This window comes from Artemia franciscana, chromosome 4 (genome assembly GCF_032884065.1).
Source record: "Artemia franciscana chromosome 4, ASM3288406v1, whole genome shotgun sequence".
Classification (NCBI taxonomy): domain Eukaryota; kingdom Metazoa; phylum Arthropoda; class Branchiopoda; order Anostraca; family Artemiidae; genus Artemia; species Artemia franciscana.
In genome coordinates, this window is record NC_088866.1 from 25,121,333 (window position 1) to 25,143,689 (window position 22,357).

Sequence of the window (22,357 nt, forward strand, 5' to 3'; positions counted from 1 at the left end):
CAGATCCTCGCCCCCAACTTGTACAGGTATGGACATAACACGTTCAGTGTAAAGAATTACATGGGCTTGTTTTACTTTTTTCTAAACATTCGTTTCAATTTTTGTTCAATTTCAGGACTATGGCGTCGGAAGCGCGAATCACTTTTGCTCAAGTAGCCACAGATATTCAAGGGGATGTGGAAATGAACGATCTATTAGTTCGGCTTCTTGAAATATTTGTTCAGTTTGGCCTCGAATCGAAGAAGGCCAGTGAAAAGGCGCCAATTGCTGCTAAAGCATCTAGTTGTGCCTTCAATTTGGGCATGCTTATTCCAGTAAGTATTCCAAGTAAACTGTTTACTGCAAAAACGATTTGAGTCGAGAAAAGTACCTCATGAGGTGTAGGCTGAATGAGAGCCCGTTAGCAATGACATTTTCCTAATACTCATGTTTATCTAGCATTGATCTGAGCCACTCACATTCTTATAGAATTGCCTGATTGATAACTGGCTCAATCTAATTGAAACTTGCCTTAAATCTCATTGGGTCAAATAAGCGCTAGCTAAATCTCGGCATTAGTGAAGTCTCATTGTAAATGGGCCTTAAGTTAGACACCTAGTTTTACTTCCCTTTTCTTAGTTGTAATTATGTAAAACCAGTTGTTAAATGATCGTTTGTTGCTGTAAAAAGTAATCGTACTAATAACCAATAACAAGTCAAGAAATAAGTATCAGATTTCTCTTTAAGTGAAAGACCAATAATCTATCTATATAAAAATATACTGCTTGTTTGTCTGTTTGTTTGTTTGTACGTCTGTACCTGTTTTAATCTACTGTACCTCTTTACTTCTGCTCTCTAAAAACTCTGCTGTGGTTTTTGTTTAAGCAATCAACAATTTAAAAAAAAAGAAAACAGAAGAAAAATTAAAAAAAAACTTATAAAAACAAGAAAAAAAACTAACAAAAAAAGAAAAAAAGGGGATTTAGAGGGGGGACTAGATGACACTCCATGTGTTGCTGTGGCGTGCAGCGCCACAGCAACGCGTGGTAGGGGTCAGCTAGTTTACTATAAAACAAATTTCAAATGGTTTATTCCATTTGGTTCAATGTTTCAAATGGTTTAATTTCCTTTAATGGAAGACATGTATCTCTAATTTTAGAATATCTTGTAATTATTATATCATTTTTGCTAAATATTAAGTTTCAGCTGAATTGCGCAAGGATGAAAAAAAAATCAAAATGATAATTATTAACATTCATATCTTTCGACTTGGATTTAACTTGTTTAACTATTCTTTCTTAAATTTAATAAATAGAATTTGCTCATTTCTTTAATGACGCAAGGAATCACTGGTATTTGACGGTTTAAAACTGATCACAAAGCACTGTTCATTTTTCTGATTAATCTCAGAGATTGTTTATGAACTGTAGATGGGGTTGTGGAAGAGTGTTGTACAATAGGGCCTACGCTTTCTCCGGCACAGTGTTCTTGAGCTGTTAGTTTGTCCCAGATCCCCAAATACTTTTAATTCTATTGCTTGACTGTCATGTAGGAATGATAAGTTCTCATAAAGGAGTACTCTCATGTATTCTTCAAAACTCTTTTCTGGCCGACTCATCAGACCTGTGGATGTTTCCTTACCATGAGTGGACGCGTCTGACTCCAAATAACAATCAAAACGCAATATATTTAATAAAATCGAGTCTGGATGCTCTTGAAACCACGACTGAAACCTGCCAATCACAAGTTGCCCAAGTTAAACCTAACCAAGAAATCGACTCAACTTAGTGCTGTTGTGCTAGCCTTTGATGGATCTACGCTGCGATGAGTCATTATTTTGTAATTACAAGTGGGTGAGCTTTTGGGCATGTAATAACATTAATAACGATAATTGTTTATTTAAAGGCTCTATACATACAAATGCAATAAGAGAAGTAGAAAAATAGAAAAGGAAAGACTTTAAAAAGGTCTTCTGACTTTTCGAGGGTGTTTTCCTGCTTTTTAGAAAATTAGTTAAATTTTCTTGGGCTCGTAGCTCTCGATTGGTTACATTAAACTTAATTTATTTTATATGTATGGAATCTGTATTAAGAGCTAATTCTTTTGACGTGTTAAATGTTATCAAAATTGCTTCTTTTTTTAGAAGTTTTCGTTACAATTGGGCTCAGTCGCCTCTTATTTACAGTTAGTTACCACTAAGTCTTTGATAAAATCCTGTAAAACTGTCAATATGCCGCCAATAATTCAACCAAATGTCTCTCCTCATAGTTGGCTTCCATGCTTGTTTTCCTTCTTTCCAATATGAAAAAATACAAGAATATACACTTTTTTGCCAATTTAATAATCAATCGAAAGTTCATTTTTATAAGCTGTAGAATTTATTTTGTGTTTGTTGATCCCACCTTTCAATATGGAGTGTTGTAAAAGCACACATTTTTTTTTTTTTTTTTTTTTTTTTGGTCTATTCTTTTTTCTTTTTTTCCCTTCTTTGTTAGAGCTATTGCTTTTTTATTGCGACGGATGTCTCATTCAAAATGAACCAAAACCCCGTCTTTATCAGTTTGGAAGTTTGCTCCATGTTTAATCTTCTCCCACCTGCAGGACCGTATCCAGAACTTTCGTTCGATAGAGGGATGGGATTTACAAAATAAGCTTTAAAAAACGTATCAAAGATGTCTTTTTCCGGATTTTTATTTCGTTTTTACGAATCGGACATCCTAACCCCTCCCCTGAATGCGGCTTTTCTCCCAAGTTTGAAAAATCACACAAAAAGATCTTTTTTCAGCAATCATAATAGCTAAAGAGAGAAAAACAGGAATACTTTTCTAATTTTTGACTCTTTTCCCCTCCACATGAATCGATATCCTGTGGTTTTGCTCTGTATTTTTTCCTCTTCTTTTCTTCTAACTGTTGCTTCCTTTGTGTGCCAAATGTGCACTGTGCAAATTAGATAACAAAACTCCATCTTCAAAATCATAAGTTTACTACATGTTTGATGTCATCTTTCTTAAATGAAATAACAGATAAAATTACATCCTGTTGGTTACTATTGATTAAAGAGGCACACAACTACTGTTTTCCTTGTTAACTCTCCCCCTGCCCCCCTTTTCGAAATTCTAGATATTCTATTTTTTTAGCCACGACCTTTTAGCACGACGAAGACCTCTAATATATTAATCAAAAGTCCGTCTTCATGCGCTTCGAAGTTTGCTCACAAAAAATCATATAAAAATACACATTTTTTTTTTGTAATTTAGTAGCTAAAGTATGTTAATACCAAAACATTTTTCTGATTCCATAAGCTTTAAAATTTCCTCCGTGTTTCATCTCCTCTATCTTATCTGAAAAATTAGATGAAAATACTCACTTCAAGTAATTTATTGGCTTGAAAGAAACAGAACCACTTTTTCATTTTATTCCCCACTCGAGTAAAATCTTGGATGTGCTTTGCTTCATTTTCTTTCTTTATAGGTTATTGCTTCTCTAGTGCGACGGATGCCTCCAATAAATCAACCAAAAGTTCGTCTTCACAAGCTATTCAAGGACTTCTGGCTTTACTGTGTCGTAATGCGTTTCACTCAAGAAGAGTGTGGTAAGTGTGTTGTAATGCGTGTGCTGTGTTGCACTGTTTTTTGACGCATTTCACTGGTGAAGATCCCTGTAAATGTGTTATAATACGCGCTGTGTTGTAATGCGTTTCACTCATGAAAAGTGTGGTAAATGTGTTGTAATACATGTATTGTGTTGTACTGCATTGTAATATATTTCACTCAGTAAGAGTGCAGTAAGTGTTAGGTTCCATTAAAGACAACAAATGACATTAACATTATAATTCTCGAGATAATTTTGATTTTTGTGGGCAGGATTCGAATATGATGACCAGCGAGAAATAGAAGAAGTTCCTTTCAACTTTGTCATTCAAAACCTATGTAGTTGAATAAGACGTTTTCTAAGCAAAAAGGATAAAAAAAATCCACTGCCATCGATGGCACATACGATATCGACATAGGGTATCGCTTACTTTATCAAATGTCTCGAATAAATCAACCAAAAAGTATGTCTACTCCATAAAGTCTACTCCATGTCTGCCCCTCTGCCCCTTTTTCTGCTTAAGACCAGACAGAAACAGGGGGACTACTAGAATCGATGAAGTGGCTTTTAACTTTTCGTTCTTATTGGTGACTCCTGGGCATAGGGGAAACAATCAGATTTTTTAATTGCGGGGCAACGCTGATCAGAATTCTGGTATCTAGCATAGTCTATCAGAAAATCATTGGACTCCATATGATCTGCTATTTTTGCCGAAACAGTTTGTATTAATAAATGATTGACAAAACTTTTACTTTTGTATTTTCTCAATGTATTTTGATTTTGGATATCTATACTGCACAATTAGCTGCATATTCGTAAATAACGGGCTCAGAAATTCTTCATATAACAATTTTGTTGGAAATCATAACCATTTGTACAAAGTACGTTTTGGTTTAAGATAATCACATCGGAATCATAAATATTTGAACGTTTCTGAATATTTTTTTTTCTGATGTTTTGTTTCTTTGTTTCTAATGTTTCTGATTCACGCTTCCCAAGTTGAAAGAGTTACAATATGTGCACATTTACTAAATTGATCATATTGGAGGTGGAAGGAACCCCTCTTTACGGGCCCCGATCATGGTTACTAAAAATATTGCCAAATATGTGATTTTACGAGATATAATGTTCATTGACGTTTTTTAGCTTCTGCTCTACTGTATTTGCTTTCATTGCCACTATGATCTAATTTAAATAGCCTACTGGTTCAAAAATATCAATCTAGTTTGCCGTTTGAAATTGATGCAAACAATAGTAAAAGAAGAGAAAAAAGGGGCTTCCTACTTTGAAAATGCCTCTGTTAGTTAAATGAAACTATTGATAAACAGCCTGAATTTAAGCCAAAAGAGGCACTTTCACAAACCCATCTCCATCCCGACGTGTCTCCATAGATCTGACTCCTCATAGACTGAGAAAAATAATTGAATAGAGAAGAAAAAGAGTTTCAGAGTTTCATATCAATGGAGTCAGATTTATGAATTCAGACATATATATAAATATATATAATATATATATATATATATATATATATATATATATATATATATATATATATATATATATATATATATATATATATATATATATATATATCAGATCTATGGAGACCGCGACACTCAAAGAGAAATTACAGACTGGGACACTGGGACACAAATGACGACTGGGACACAGGGAAACAACAACAACGGGGACGCCGGGGGGCACAGGGGGATATATAAATGACGACGGGGACACAGGGAATGTTCGATTAGCAATCACCATCAACAAAGCTCAAGGGCAATCATTAGAATAATGAGGTATAGATCTGAATACAGATTTTTTTTCCCATGGATGAATTATATGAATTATATTTAAACTTGACAATCTATTTATATGCACAGACAATGGGACAGCCAAGAATGTTGTATATTCGTAAGTTTTACGTAGTTAAAAATATATATATATATATATATATATATATATATATATATATATATATATATATATGTATATATATATCTATCTATATTCACAGTTGGGACACAGGGACACAACTACAATGGCGCGTAACTAATATGGCGCGTAACGACTTACGCGTGCGGGGGGCTTGGGGGGTATGGGTGCAAAGCGCCCCCGCCAACTAGGTTTTGGGGTGGCGCGAAGCGCCACCCCAACAGCTAGTTTTTTGATAAAATTGTGTTTTTCGATGACGACTTAACTTTGTTTCCTTTTTATTTGTTCTTGTTCATCTTTTTCTTCCTTCTTTCCATATGTGTAGGATCGTGATGCATTGAGTATGTTGTTCTTTCTGCGGTTCTTCAGGCTGATTTGCCGTTTAGGTAATCAACAAAATATTTACACAATCTATGATTTGTGAATTAACTTTATTTTACATGTGTAAGCCAAACTGAACTTGCTTAACCTTGTTCTCAACAAATATAAAATGTTTTAATTTGGCCCAGATTACTTTCAAGCTCTTTTTCTCGTTTCAGGTCTATGTTTTAATTACCGTATGCATTATATTTTTTCATACTTTTACCCCAAGTTATATGTTTACTTTTGCCTTATACGTAACAAAAAATTATGCTTAAATGTTTTTCGAGTTGTGAATAAACTTTATCTTATAATATATAAATATAGACCTTGTTGAAAATACCCAACCATGTTTTCAAAAAAGATAAAAGTTTTTTAAGTATTGCTCAAATCGCTTTCAAACTCGTATTCCCTTTATTCAGGTCTATTGACTCAGTTTTTATAGTTTTTTCCTTTTTATAGGTATATATCCTCATGAGTGGTACAAGGGTCTCTGTGAAATAGCAGTAAAATCACCTTTACTAATTTCACAAACTCCATTCAAATCAGAATTTAGAGAACTTCAATATACAGCAGCTCTTAGAACAGATGGCGTTCAAAGCACTGAAGTCCAGGAGTTTCGAAATCAAATCCTCAATCTGCTTGGGAATCCTCCACAAGATGTCAGCAATATTATTGGAAAGTTAACCTTTGCACAATGTACTTATCTCTTGTGTGTTTATTGGTTGGAGGTTTTAAGAGTGAAGCATTCTGATAAGCCGAATTTCTACTATATTTTTGATTATATAAATGACCCAGCGATTCAGAAAGACAAAAGCCAGATTTGGAAGTGTGTATCAAGGTAAGGTTTTAGTGTGTATATATATATATATATATATATATATATATATATATATATATATATATATATATATATATATATATATATTATTTTTATAAGTGAGCAATAATTGTGTATGTATTTATGTATGTATTTTTTCCCGGGAATGACTCCATATTTTTTCAGGAAAATTGATATCTTGGGATATTCTCTAGTGAAAAAACGATCTAGACAGGTCAGAAATCTGAAAAAATTCGTCAACAATCTTAATTTTGGTTTTGCCTATGACCTCATTTAGTACGTTAGCGCATCATATAACCATTTGTTACGACATCATATAAGCATTTTCTTATATAATGTCATGCATAACATAAATAAGATTATCGAGTTACCGACGCCTCAATTAATTATATAATAAAATGTATGTTGGAAGGCCCAAACAGCAAAAATTTACAGTTGTAGTTACTATGATTGATGATTCTTGGGAACCAACATGTGAACTATGAAACATCATAAGATGTGAAAATCGACAACCAGGACAGTCAATTTTGACCAAACCAATATGAGCAGCTAAAGCAAATGCCGTTGCTAAAGTGTCTGTGAAGTAATCAAAAATCCAAACACGGTTCAAAAATGAAAATGAAAAGCAAAGATACGGGCGTTTAGACGGTATGCCAAAACAACAACTAGAGCGAGTCAAAAATGAAAATGAAGAGCATAGATACACGCGTTTTGAAGTAAAGCGGTGGCATGTCAAAAATGAAAATGAATAGCGAAGATACGCAGTTAGACGGCATGCGACACCGAGGATGTGAGCGAGTCAAAAATGAAATAAAAAGAAAAGACACACACGGTTAGAAAACATGCGAAACCAAACATGTGAGCGAGTCAATGAAAATCAACCTGGACAGCGAGAATCAAAACGTATCAAAACTGAAAATGATAGTGATGATGATTTGGTTTGGGATTTTGAGGTGGATAAGGTCATTAATTCCTACCGTATTTTAGTTAGAAAAAAAAAACAAAGGTTCGGCGATAGACAAAAGACAAGCCGAGGTAAAACAAACCAATCAAATTGAAAATGGTAGCGATGATCATTAGGTTTTGAATTTTGACATGAAAAAGGCCATCAATGCCTACTATACCTTTGAAAACCAAAAACCTGGACTAGATAAATCTCAATATGTCTTTCATAATCACAAAATACAAGCCGAGGCAGAAGAAGAAGCTTTCTTATTTCTAATTTAAGGTCCATTTGGATATCACGACATCTAGAAAAGGCTCAAATTGACCGCGTTTAGAAGACAAGAGACAGTGAGAATCCATGTATAGAAGCCTGCCGCATGCCGGGCCGCCGTGGCGAAGCCGCCGGCGTCCTGGCGGCTTATATATATACATATTTTTTATATATATATATTCTATATATATATATATATATATATATATATATATATATATATATATATATATATATATATATATATATATATATGTATATATATATATATATATATATACAAATAAGTTGTCTGTGTGTCGAGTGACGTCATGTTTGTGTGTCGACTGACGAAATTACAGACTGGGACATCGGGACACAAATGACGACCGGGATATAGGGAATATAAATGACGACCGGGACACTCAAAGAGAAAACGACCGGGACACAAGGAATGTTCGTTTAGCAATCACCATCAACAAAGCACCGGGATAAAAATGACGACTGGGACACAGAGAATATAAATGACGACCAGGGCACTCAAAGAAAAATTACAGACCGGAACACAAATGACGACCGGGACAAAAATGACGACCGGGACACAGGGAATATAAATGACGACCGCGATACTCAAAGAGAAATTACAGACTGGGACACCGGGACACAAATGACGACCAGGACACAGGGAAACAACAACAACGGGGACGCCGGGGGGCACAGGGGGATATATAAATGACGACGGGGACACAGGGAATGTTCGATTAGCAATTACCATCAACAAAGCTCAAGGGCAATCATTAGAATAATGAGGTATAGATCTGAAGACAGATTGTTTTTCCCATGGACAATTATATGTTGCATTTTCAAGAGTCGGTAAACCTGACAATCTATTTATATGCCAAGACAATGGGACAGCCAAGAATGTTGTATATTCGCAAGTTTTACATAGTTAAATATATATATATATATATATATATATATATATATATATATATATATATATATATATATATATATATATATATGTATATATATATATATATATATATATATATATATATATATATATATATATATATATATATATATATATATATATATATATATATATTCACAGGTGGGACACAGGGACACAACTACAATGGCGCGTAACGACTTACGCGCGCGGGGGGACTTGGGGGTGGTGCGAAGCGCCTCCACCAACTAGGTGTTGGGGTGACGCGAGCGCCACCCCAACAGCTAGTATATATATAAAAATAAGTTGTATGTGTGTTATGTCTGTCAAGTGACGTCATGTCGTCATGAAGTTAGTTGTCGTCATGTTTGTTATGACGATGACGTCATTAAAGGTATTTAAGAAATTCGTTCAAAGACAAATTTTTAATTGTAAGAAGATCGTGGACGGAAAAATATTTAATTGTAAAATGACTGAAGAACCTACAATGGCAACAGCCGAGGAAGCTGCTCAAAGAGTCTATGCCAAAAAACTTGCTGCTGATAGAGAAAGTAAGAAAAGAAAGCGTGCCGAGGAATCACAAGAACAGCAGGAAAACAGGCTTGCGGCTGATAGAGAAAGTAAGAACAGAAAGCGTGCCGAGGAATCACAAGAGCAACGTGAAAACAGGGTTGCGGCTTCAAGAGATAATGCCAGATTAGGAATGTGCAATTTCCGTCAACGAAGGCGTGTCGAGGAAATACCTGAGCAACGCGAAACCAGACTTGCTGCTAAAAGAGAAAGTGAAAAAAGAAGGCGTGCCGAGGAATCACAAGAGCAACGTGAAAACAGGCTTGCTTCAAGAGATAATGCCAAAAGAAAGCGTGCCGAGGAATCACAAGAGCAACGTGAAAACTATCGCATGGAATTCAGGTGCAGCCCAGTCGATGATTATAGTAGATGTGTTCAAATCGGGACTATGTTTAAAATTTGTCCCTACTGCAAGGCCTTGAAATTTAATGGTGAAACAATGGGAATGTGTTGCTCCTCAGGAAAAGTTAAACTTGCTCAACTGGCTGCACCCCCAGAGCCATTGAAGACTTTGCTTACTGGAGCTTCGTCAGAATCTATGCGTTTTTATCAGAAATCAGAAAATATAACTCATGTTTCCAAATGACGTCGTTTGGTGCCCAAATTGAAAATCCAGGTCAATTTATGCCTACTTTCAAAGTAAAAGGGCAAATTTATCATAGAGCAGGGTCCCTTCTACCATTCTCAGGCGAGAATCATAAATTTTTACAATTGTACTTCATCAGTGATAGAAATTCTGAATTGAATGCACGTTGCAAAAGTTCTCCCAACGTTGAAAGGACAATCGTTTCCCAATTGCAACATCTTTTCCACGAAAATATTAATTTTGTGCGTCTATTTAAAACAGCCATCGATTTGATGCCTACTGATACCCATAAAATTGTTATTTCCGCTGACAAAACGCCTCCTGGCCAACATGTGCGTAGATACAATGCTCCAACTATCGACGAAGTGGCAATCGTTATGGTCGGTGATCAGTTTTTACCTCGAGATATTATTCCTCATAAGCGAAACGCTCAGTTGGTAAGAATTGCTGAAACTCGTCGATGCTACGATGCCCTACAATATCCTATCATTTTTTGGGATGGAGCCGACGGCCATCACTTTAATATTAAATTGATAAATCGAGCCACTAACAAAGAAATGAATAAGAAATGCAGTGCAATGCATTATTATTCCTATAGACTAATGATTTGGCAGGATGAAGACAATTATATTTTAAAATGCCGTCAATTGTTTCACCAATATATCGTTGATATGTATGCTAAAATTGAATCAGAACGTTCGCTATTTATCCGTCTGAATCAGACCAAGCTCCGCTCTGAACAATACATTCATTTGCGAGATGCAGTTGTAAATGACGGTAATACCACAAATGTTGGAAGATTAACGATTTTACCTTCGTCATATGCTGGCAGTCCCCGTCATATGCATGAATATGCTCAAGATGCTATTGCGTATGTTCGTCCCTTATGGTCGTCCAGATTTATTTATTACATTTACATGTAATCAATCTTGGGACGAGATACAGCAGCTTTTACTTCAAGGACAATTGGCGGTTCATAGACATGACATTACGGCCCGTGTCTTCCGGCAAAAGTTGAAATCACTGATAAACTACATAGTAAAACTTGAAGTGTTTGGGTCAGTGCGATGCTGGATGTACTCAGTGGAATGGCAAAAACAAGGATTGCCACACGCACATATACTAATCTGGCTACATTATAAAACTACTTCTAATGAAATTGATGATGTGATTTCCGCTGAAATACCTGATGAAAATGTCGATAATGAGTTATATGATATTGTTGTGAAAAATATGATACATGGACCTTGCGGTGCACTGAACGAAAATTCACCATGCATGGCCAAAGGAAGGTGCACAAAGTAATATCCTCGACTTTTAGTATCCAACACAATTACTGGCAATGATGGTTATCCACAGTATTGAAGAAGATCTACTGAAGATGGCGGTAAAACAACAATAATAAAGAAGCGTAACAGTACCACCATCAAAGTATATAACCAGTGGGTTTTTCCATATTCCCCATTATTATCAAAAACATTTAATGCACACATAAACGTTGAATACTGTAACTCCGTAAAGGCAATCAAATACATATGTAGATACGTCAACAAAGGCAGTGACATGGCAGTTTTTGGCTTGCAGTCCGAAATCAAAGATATTGACGAAATCGTACAATTTCAGGCTGGAAGATACATAAGCAGTAATGAAGCTGTTTGGCGAATTTTTTCATTTCCGATACATGAACGTGGTCCAGCTGTTGTTCACTTAGCGGTACATTTACAGAATGGTCAACGTGTCTATTTTTCGGAATCCAACGTGCAACAAAGAGCCCTAAATCCACCGGATACAAAGTTAACTGCTTTCTTTTCGCTATGCAAAAATGATTCTTTTGCAAAAAAACTGCTGTATACTGAAGTGCCTTCGTATTACACGTGGAATACTAAAAATAAAGTATTTGAACCTCGAAAACAGGGTAAGTCAGTCGACGGCCAACCGACAATCTTCAAAGATACCACGATAGGAAGACTCTACACCGTTCATCCCAATCAACATGAATGCTTCTTTCTACGCCTGCTTTTGGTGAATGTACCTGGTACGACGTCCTTTGAGTATTTGAGAACTGTAAACGGTACTATACATGACACTTACCGTAGTCCATGCCAAGCTCTGAATTTATTGGAGAATGACCAACACTGGGATAACTGCATCAATGATGCGTGCGAAACGTCAACTCCAAGTCAAATTCGTGCATTGTTTGGAATCATACTAACAACTTGCTCTCCTTCAGCTCCTACAGAGTTATGGGAAAAATATAAATCGAAAATGTCCGAAGATATACTCCATCGAAAACGGTTAGAGACGTCAGATATGACTTTTGATTTTACATCAGAAATTTATTACTACACTTTAGTTATTATAGAAGATTTGTGCGTATGTATGGCAAACAAACCTCTTCACGATTTGGGAATGTATTCACCTAATCGTACCGCTGCTGTTTCGACATGTGAAGAATTGGATCGTGAACAAAGTTACAGTACGAGTGATCTATTGTCGTATGTACAAAATAACATTTCCAAGTTAACGTCGGAACAAAAAGACATTTATGATACGATAATGCATTGTGTCGATAACAACGTTGGAGAAATTTTCGTTTTGGATGCGCCAGGAGGTACTGGTAAAACCTTTGTGATAAAACTGATTCTGGCATCAATTCGATCAAAAAATGATATAGTGTTGGCAATTGCGTTATCCGGAATAGCCGCAACGTTGCTGCCTGGTGGAAGAACTGCTTATTCCGCTTTGAAATTGCCTCTGAATTTGCATTCTACAGAAACTCCCACGTGCAATATTTCCAAATCATCTGGGATGGGTAAAGCATTGCAGCAATGCAAACTTATTATTTGGGACGAGTGCACAATGGCACACAAAAAATCGCTCGAGGCTCTGGATCAATGTTTGAAAAGATTTGCGAGGGAAGTCGAAACCCTTTGGCAGCACATTAATATTGCTTGCGGGAGATTTCAGGCAAACATTACCTATAATACCTAGATCAACTCCTGCAGACGAAATGAACGCTTGCCTGAAAAATTCTAATTTATGGGCACACGTAAAGACATTAAATTTAACTACAAATATGCGTGTCCGATTGCAAAACGATGACTCTGGTCACACATTTTCAGATCAATTGCTGGCAATTGGAAACGGAAAGCTCCCAGTAGACTCAATTTCAGGACGTATACAACTACCTGCTGAATTCTGTAATTTAGTGACGTCCAAAAATGAATTGATTGAAAAAGTATTTCCGAATATTCTAAACAATTATAAAATAATAAATGGCTAAGTAAAAGAGCGATTCTTGCACCCAAAATATAGACGTCAACGAAATCAACAATATGGTTTTGACCAAGATTCGAGACCAGGCAGTCCTTTACAAGTCAGTCGACACAGTTTTGGGACCAAATGAGGCGGTTAATTATCCATCTGGATTTTGAAATTCCGTGGATCTTTCAGGGTTTCCACCACACGTGCTACAACTAAAAATAGGCGTACCAAAAATATTGTTACGTAACATAAACCCACCAAAGCTTTGCAATGGCACGTGACTTGCCGTAAAAAAAAAATGGAAAACGTAATAGAGGCCACAATCTTGACAGGGCCTTTTGAGGGTGAGGCTGTTCTTATTCCTCGTATTCCCATGATTCCAACGGATCTGCCTTTTCAATTTAAAAGATTTGCAATTCCCAATTCGATTAGCATTTGCAATCACCATCAACAAAGCTCAAGGTCAATCATTAGAAAAATGTGGTATAGATCTTAATACTGATTGTTTTTCCCATGGGCAATTGTACGTTGCATGTTTGAGGGTCGGTAAACCTGACAATCTATTTATATCGGATGTCCAGTGGCTTGGAACTCATTCCGCTGCATGAAGTAAGGAGAGGTTACGGGGCCACTGAAACGATTCAAAAGACTTCTGCCATTTATCGGTTTGGAACTTGCAGCCGTAAATCCTTTGGCCAAGAAGAGTACACATCAATTTGTCAGGACAACTTTTTCTTCTCCATAAATTGTCGAGCCAAAAAACTTTTGTTTTCAGTCAAATTGAAACTTAAATCCTCAAGTCATTGTACGAACTGAACTCCTATGCAGGAAAAAGGAGAAAAAATTGTGGCTTTCCCAAAACTGAGGCCCAACAAAGGGCTAGAAAAGGGTAAAAAAATTTTACCTTCTGTTTTGTACAGAATGGGTGGTCCTAGAAACTTGAAAGGGAAGTTTTCATTGTGGAATGAAAGTTTTAGTGCCCTTTTTAAGGGCCTAAAGGGATTGGAAAGAAACAAGCCTCCCCCATATACTCTTTTCTGCTACCCGGCCCTCCGCTTAACCCCTATGAGGTTGGATCAAAGTCTTGAGTTAGGCACTTCGTTCGGAAACTTTAGAAGGTCTATCGAATATGCCACCGGGGTTGACGTCACTAAGAACCCACGGAGCAATGACTCTAAATTATGTAAAGTTCCGTTATTCCAGATAGCTTTCCGTAGAAAAGAAGCAGCTTTTGGTCTTGGTTTTCTGATCATCTCCGAGCTCTTATTGGCCTGCTGTTGAACTCTCTCCTCCCATACTGTCTTCTCCAGCTTGATATCCAGTAAATATAGAATTTTCAACAAGTTCTATGTTTACTATAATAAATAATAAGTACTATTTATTAAAGCTGGATTTTTTTTTTACCAATTGTCTCCTTGTGTCTACTGCTGTTCATAACCGCCACCGCTAGTTGGTTTTACCATTGCTCTCTGGTGTGCAGATCAGTTCGGCCTATGGCCTTTGGAGCAGTTTTCTGCGTTTAAATTTTTTTCGCTTACGTTCTGATATGGTCAACTACCCTCCTGCCCTCCCCCGTTTTCCATGAAGCAATAGATTTGAATTCCTACCAGTTTTGAAGAGATTGACCATTCCTAAATATAAATTTCTTTCAGTGTTGGTGAGAAAATATTCTCCGAGTTTTTGAACGTGATGGCCTCAAGACCTAAAACGGTAGAGACGGGGAAGGAGCTTGAAAACCACGCCCAATTTCTCTTGCTCTATTTCAATCATCCTAATGATCATGTGAGAATGGTTGCTGATCGGTATCTATCAACGCTTGTGAGCAAGTAAGTGTGATTATCTTGATGTAGTTTTGTATTTTTTTTCATCTTTTTTTTGTAATTTGGCTAATGGCCAATTACATTTTTTCATGTATGGGTGATGGGTCTCCTGGAAAATAGAAACTGTTTGGGTCTTGGAATCAAAAGTCAAAGTAAGGAATATTAAGAACTAAAATAAGTAATACTAAAATAAGTAATTTTCGGTAATTAATTAAATTAACAAAATGAAAAATAGAACCATTCATGTAATCTGTACCGGAACCTGAATTAACTTCTTTACATGGTGTGAATATATTCTAAACAGCTGGTGTGATGTTTTTTCTATCATCTGTGAATCAATCCGTCTATTTTTTTCTGTAATATGATGTGCGTCAGTTTTCTGTTTCTCCATTATGCATTTCAGTCATCCAAGGGTAAAATTAAGTTTTGTCACGATATATCATTCTGAGAAATCCCGGCTCACGTTTGCCTTTAAGTCTACAAAATGCCTTTTCTTTACGATTTTTTGACAACTTCAAAATATATATATATATATAGATCGATATTTTATTTTAGTCCGCAAATAATGCAAAAACATGGCAGAGTACAAAGAGAAAAAAGAAAAGAAACAAGGAAAAGAACAGCACGAAAAATACTACTTCAAGGAACAACAATTAGATATTACACATTATCTACATTCATAGCTCGTAGATAACGTGCCACGGCAGGAAATCGTAAAGGTGCTCAAGTGCACATTTTCTAGCATTACTTTCCAGCTGTGCCTCAACTTCAGGGGTTCTGGAATTTAATATTTTTCCAAGGGAAATGCATTTCTCCCAAAGAGTCGAAAAGTATACGAGTCCGTATACAAGTCAAAAATTTCAAATACTTAAAAAAAAAACACACCTGACCTTTATTTTCTCTGTTTCTGTAAACCATTCCCATAAGGAGAGGGGCAGGTAAAGAACATGTGGCAAAACCACTGCTCTATATAGCCTCACCAAAATTTGCCGATTGTAAAAGTACTTCAGCTGGACGAGTTTGCCATAACTCACTCGCGGTTTTAGTAATAATACCAATTTATTATCCAAAAAACAGAGACAAAGTCAGTCGGTAGAACATTAAAAGCGTCGCTTGCGAGGGTGTGCTACTAGCAAAAAAAAGAAGAGAATAGAAGAAAGAAAACAAAATGAAAACAAAACAAAAAACAACAAGTATAATCTATAATAAGCAGAAGAGTGGAAACGTGACGAAAAAAACCTTAAATAAATAATTCATACACAATAAAAGCATATAATATCGGACCACGAAGTAAAAAAAAACAAAAACAAAAAAACAATGAACAATTGTTGTCAATTTAAAATCAACCAATCTCATTCTGTTTCGAAGGTATACTTACCAAGCACCCCCACGCGCAGTTCGAATTTAAATTGACTAACGGGTAATTCCTTTGTACTTGGGATAAGCTTATTCCACAGCTTAGCCCCTCTATAAATAACTGAAAAAGCAGTCCTACTTGAAACTTGGCGAGGAACCTCAATATCTCCACTTGTCGAAGTTCCTGTGACATTGAACGTTGGACCTTTACCGAAATTTTCCTGTAAAGCAGTCTGGAAGGCACCCATAACAATACTTATAATCAAAAATCTCTGTATAGAAATAACACAATCCAGCTGCAAGCATTACATCAATTATACTGTACATTGACCTGACCGAATCCCGGTTCGGTATTCCACAAAATGACCTAAGAGTATTATTCTGCTGTACATGTATTGGGCGAAGTATTGAGGGAAGGTACCAAGCTATACAGACGAATAGTACAGAATACACGGATACATCAGAGAAAAATGTAATAACCGTAAAACATATGAATGAAAAAAGTGTTTTAATTTACGGGTAGTTCCTAAATTCCGCGATCACATTTTGGTTATAGCTTTTACATAGTACTTTTGTGAAATTTTAGTCAATAATAGTCCCAGGGTACTTAACGGAACTTACCGCTTAACAATTCTCTTACCTACTCCAGTAGTCCAAGAATTTGGAGACCGTGAAAAAGATAACAAAACTTGACTTACTTGCATTTAAGTAAAGCCTATTTACCTTAAACCATAGACATGTCTCGGTCATTGCTTCATTAAATGTAGAGGTAAACAGTTCTTCAGTTGAGGTAACACACATCAATATCGCATTATCAGCAAATAAGGGTGTAGTGATCATGGACCCAGAAGGTGCAGGATCGACTAAATCACTAATTCTAGAAGTAGTTGCAACAGCATTTGGCAGATCATTAATAAAAAAAAGAAAAGAGTAGGACCTAATACAGAGCCCTGAAGGAAACCACATTTAACAAGACTTTTACATGAAGAAAATCCATTAAGGTGAACCGACTGCTCTCTATTTTGGAGGTAATCACGAAGCAAAGCCAAAGTAGCCCCTCTTAGTCCATAAAGTTCACAATTTCGTAATAGTATTTGGTGGTCAACTGTGTCAAATGCCTTAATCAAATCCAGAAACAATCCAGCTATTCTAAGATTACTATCAAGGGATCCATTAATTACCGAAGTTGTATATGATTTGTAGTGACATCTCTGTAGATCTACCCTTCCTGAAACCAAATTGAATTGGATTTAACAGTTTATGCAGTTCCAAATGAGCATATATTCTAGTGTTAACCTAGAACACGAGAAATAACAGGTAAGACCGAAATAGGTCAATAATTTTAAAGATCATTCTTAATACCCCTTTTAAAAATGGGAGTTATCACGCTGCTTTTAACACCAGAAGATTAAGTGAATCACTTACGACCGAGATACTTTTCATCCCAATAATAATTTTCTCTGCGTCATGAGATAAGGGTTTCATATACATAGAAATATCAATTGGAGTCTTCATAAAAAACTACAAAGGATGATCATCATCAGAAGGTACAATACGGGGAGACAAACTTACGCCAATATTAGAAAAATACTGAGAAAGAGCGTCACATACCTCATCTGGTTTATTCATTAGCAAGCCATTCTGCATTTCTGCTTCATAGGGGAAAATATAATTTTTTGACGATATCACGCTTTTAGTTATTTTCCATTTTTTGCAGGGTTACCACAAGGTTCAGTGAATGTATTTTCGAAGTTTTTTTTTTTACATTTCTCTGTAGTTTATTATGGGTATTTCCTAAAATTTCTTATGAATTCTTGAACAAATCGGTTAATTTTCATTATATAAGGAATTCTTATAAAGTTGATCCCTTGTATTAATGCAACGTAACAAGCTTGGCGACAGCCATGGTTTCTTGGGATTCTTTTTCCTTGATGGCGAACAAGGCATCATGCAAGTCTTTGCCATTGTCAAAATCAGCGTATCCTAAAATCTTTGAATCATATTTATGTCATCCATAAGATCGATCAAACTATTCCAATCGACTTTTACAATCTTCTGCTTTAACTTTTCAAGGTTACTCTTGCTAAACATGGGCATTGGACTCTTTGGAAGCATTGGTGCTGATGTTTGGGGAATACAAACCAGAAGGCTTGTTGAAATCCCAAAATGGTCTGATACATCTGTAATAATACCTCTTGTAGCTGAAAAATTAGAATTTGAAAAAATATTGTCAATAAGCTTCGATGAGGTGGTGACTCGTGTGCATATATTAATAGAAGGAATAAAGCATAGGACATACAAAGCTGCAAAAGAATCCATAGAAACACTCGTATCAAGCTCATGAAAGTCAATATTAAAATCCCTGAGCATCATAAATGAATGTGAACCAGTTGATAATTTCTCAAGCTGCTTATCGGGAAGATCCATAAAGATTTGTATGGAGCCAAGTGGCAGCCTATATAATATAATAACAAATACATCTTTAGGTTTCACCCTATGCCGAAGAATAAATTGTTCAAATAACATTTCCTAATATACTACTTGGTCATTTTTCACCAAAATCTCGATATCGCTTCGAATATATTCTCCGTTTCCTCCATGTTGTCTGAACTATCGATTCCTATTGTAAAATTTGTATCCTGGAATCTATAAGAGAGCTGAGTTGTGGGTCATTCAGCCAGGTTCCAGTAAGATTGATAACCTGACAGAGAGTTCGCATATTTCATTTAAAAAATTAAACGAAGAATTTATCCCCTGGCAATTAAGGTGGAAGACTTTGAGGCCTCTCGCTGCACAATACTCAGATTGAGTTCCATCTTTAAACAAATATTTTGAAATAAAAGATTTATATTGCCCTGCTATCCCAATGTTATAACCCCGATGTAGCTGTTCCGTAAATATACCTCCAGAATCTACGTTGAAAACTTCTAGATTTTTAAGACGGCTAATGCTCCAGGAATCACGATCATAATTATCCATTGTCATTAAATTCCGAAAGACCCTCTGTATATGGCTTCAATAATATTAAAAAACAACAAACAGACACCAAAAAGAAAAACAGAAATATTTCCACTTCAAAACACTAATAAGATTAAGAGCAGACGATGAAAATAATGCTTGTAACCCGTTCATCTATCAAGCTTCTAACGCAACGATTCTTAACTTAGTAATTCACACATTGCCCAACATCATAAGATCGCTCAAAAACTAACGTAACAAAACTTCAATAAGACTCAATCAACAAAAATACTCAATGGTATCAACAAACCCTTTGCATTGTAACAATGCACTTTAGTTACAGTGCTGTCTTTCTTGACACAAACAACAGCTGGCAGGGTAGGAAAGTACCGAGCATTGAGTGCCGTCATGTTTGGGGTGAGGGGACCCCCCCCACCCGAATGTTTTTGGCTATTCGGGAAAAAAATAAGTCGGTATGATTTTCTCGATGCCGCTAAAATCCGAGACCACGAAAATACTGACATGTCATCTACAGAAATTTCGAAATTGATCGGCTAGCGACTCCTGACGTGATTTTACAGATGGTGCCACAACTTTCCATTTGTCTAATTAAACAACACTAAAAAAGTGGCATGATATTACCGATATCTAAGTCTCGATTGGTAAATGCAGCGGTTTTACCGACTCTTGCAGTGATTTTACGTATTGTATTCGAAATGGACACCACGCTAAATATTGACAAAAAATGGTCGATAAAAATGACCAGCCAGTCGGTAAAATCTCCTGCTCCCCCCCCCAAACTTTGGATAGTAACAACACTGCCAGCATTCCACTGCTTTTTCCAATAAACATTTACGGGTACCCTGGAGTTCCTTGCATATTATGCGTGCACGAGGCGTAACATCATCGCCAATAAAAATATTCTTTTACACACTGAACTGTTTCCGTTTAAGTTTTTTCGCGTTACTCAAAATACAAATTCGAAATTGCGTATTGTCCACTTCAATTTTTACAAATTTTCTAGAGCACTGAACAATGCTAAAAGACGGCAAATTTTCCGTATCAAATGACGATTCGTGAACCAGCACATCCGAAATCAGAGACTCAGTATCTTTAATAGGTACTTCATTTAGACACTAAAATAATAAGTTGCACATTTTATTGCGATATTCTTCAACAAACGTTTGACTGACTACTGAATTCACTTCGTCGTTACATTTACTAATTATCTCCGATTGGACCACCACAATATTCTTCAGGACCAGAAGTTCTGATTTCACTGTTGCAAGTTCATTCTCAAGCACATTAGTTTTATTTTCTGTCAATATAAAACGATTGGTCACTGCACTTAAATCAGTTTTTATCTCCAAGACAATATGTTGGAGTGCCTCAATATTCGTATTTATGGACTGGACCGTTTCCAGAATGTTTATAATGTTCTCTGCATTTGACCTCTAGCAATCAGCGAGAACGCTACCATCGGAATTATTTGTAGAGTTCATCACGGAGTCTAATGATTCAGTTTCAATTTCATTACGTTTACCTCTGCCTTTCTTTCCCATTATAATTGAATAAAAATAAGACTAAGACTATTCGCCTATCTTTATATGAACTTGTTTTTTACCCACGCTATTTCACGGCGTGCAATTACATATGCCGTTAAAAGGGCACGTCTAACACCCAAATCAGGAACTTTCTTAATATCCAAGTTATCATTAGTTATCACTCAAGTAAATCATGAGCATAGCTTATTAGACTCATATCATAAAGATCAAGGCTTAACTTACCTGAAGTCTCTTTTGTAACTTTAAAAGTCAAAGTATTGAATAGTATTGGACTTAAAACAGAACCTTGTCGAAATCCTCAATCAAGTTTAACTGGCACACTAATTCTGTCAAGTCCAAGTATGAACATAGCGACTATATTCACACCATTCACACTAGCATCACACCAGCATCTAGCTGGGTCTCGAACATGGCAGACTGGATGACTGAACCAAATGCAACAGAAATATCAACACTTCATATATGTATACGGACAATCAAAGTGATTCAGTTTTGGCAAGAATATGGTTTAGAAGTGTGTGGCGAAAATTTAGCTGAGATGTTTTCGAAAACCAAACTGTCTGTGATCTATCATACTCTTCGATATAACTCCACAGAGAACCAATCTTTCTAAAACTTCGCTCAATGTACTTGCGACGGTAATCGGCCTATATCCACTAAATTCATTTGTGTTTTTCCCTTTTTGAGGATATTTGAAATGACCCCAGTACAGAACGAGTTAGGGATGGTAGCACTATCTACACACATCTGAAAAAGTAGTTGCTGATGCTGCGGGGAACCATTGTGCAGATAAATACCCCCAACATCCTCAAGACCGGGAGCCTTGTTACCCTTGAAACAGTTAACAGCCCCCATAACATCACTCTTAGAAACCACAAAATATTTTCGATTTTTCAAAAGTGAATCAAGACGCAATTTTAGCGATTCGTCATATTCATTTTGCAAAGGAACATTTTTTAACCCGAAAACCTTCAAATAATATTTTAACCACTGTTCCTTGGGTATAGTGGCACAAGGTTTCGGCTGCACTTAACTACTTTTCAACTTTTTCCATATATTTTGCGGGTCACGGATCGTCTCTTCCGAAGTTGTTTCTGTTTTTTTTTTTTTCACTTTCATCTCGTCCAAAAATCCTATATATTCTCTTTTTGTTTTCCGAAAGAGATTAAACACCATGCCAGATCTAGGCTTACTGGATTCACACGACACGGAATACCACATCTTCGATCTTCTCTTAGCTTGACTTACATACGGATGGTCACTCCATCCTCTGTCTCCCTTTCTTAATAACTGTACTAGGAACCGAGGCAGGCTCAGCAACTTTTAGTGCGTGAGTTATTTCAGCACAGTTTGTAAGTCCACCACTAGGATGGTCCCTGGCACAG

At 36.2% G+C, this 22,357-nt stretch overlaps 1 protein-coding gene across 1 annotated transcript in view; it reads left to right on the forward strand.

Moving 5' to 3' along the window:
* Positions 1–94: 94 nt before the first annotated feature.
* Positions 95–22,357, forward strand: part of LOC136025731 (phosphatidylinositol 4-kinase alpha-like) — a 68,637-nt gene continuing 46,374 nt past the window's right edge. Inside the window, exons 1-4 of the mRNA XM_065701717.1 lie at positions 95–314; positions 3,451–3,571; positions 6,325–6,703; positions 14,926–15,099. Of these exons, the coding sequence (XP_065557789.1) occupies positions 120–314; positions 3,451–3,571; positions 6,325–6,703; positions 14,926–15,099 (869 nt within the window). The 5' untranslated portion in view covers positions 95–119. The remainder of the gene's footprint in view (positions 315–3,450; positions 3,572–6,324; positions 6,704–14,925; positions 15,100–22,357) is intronic.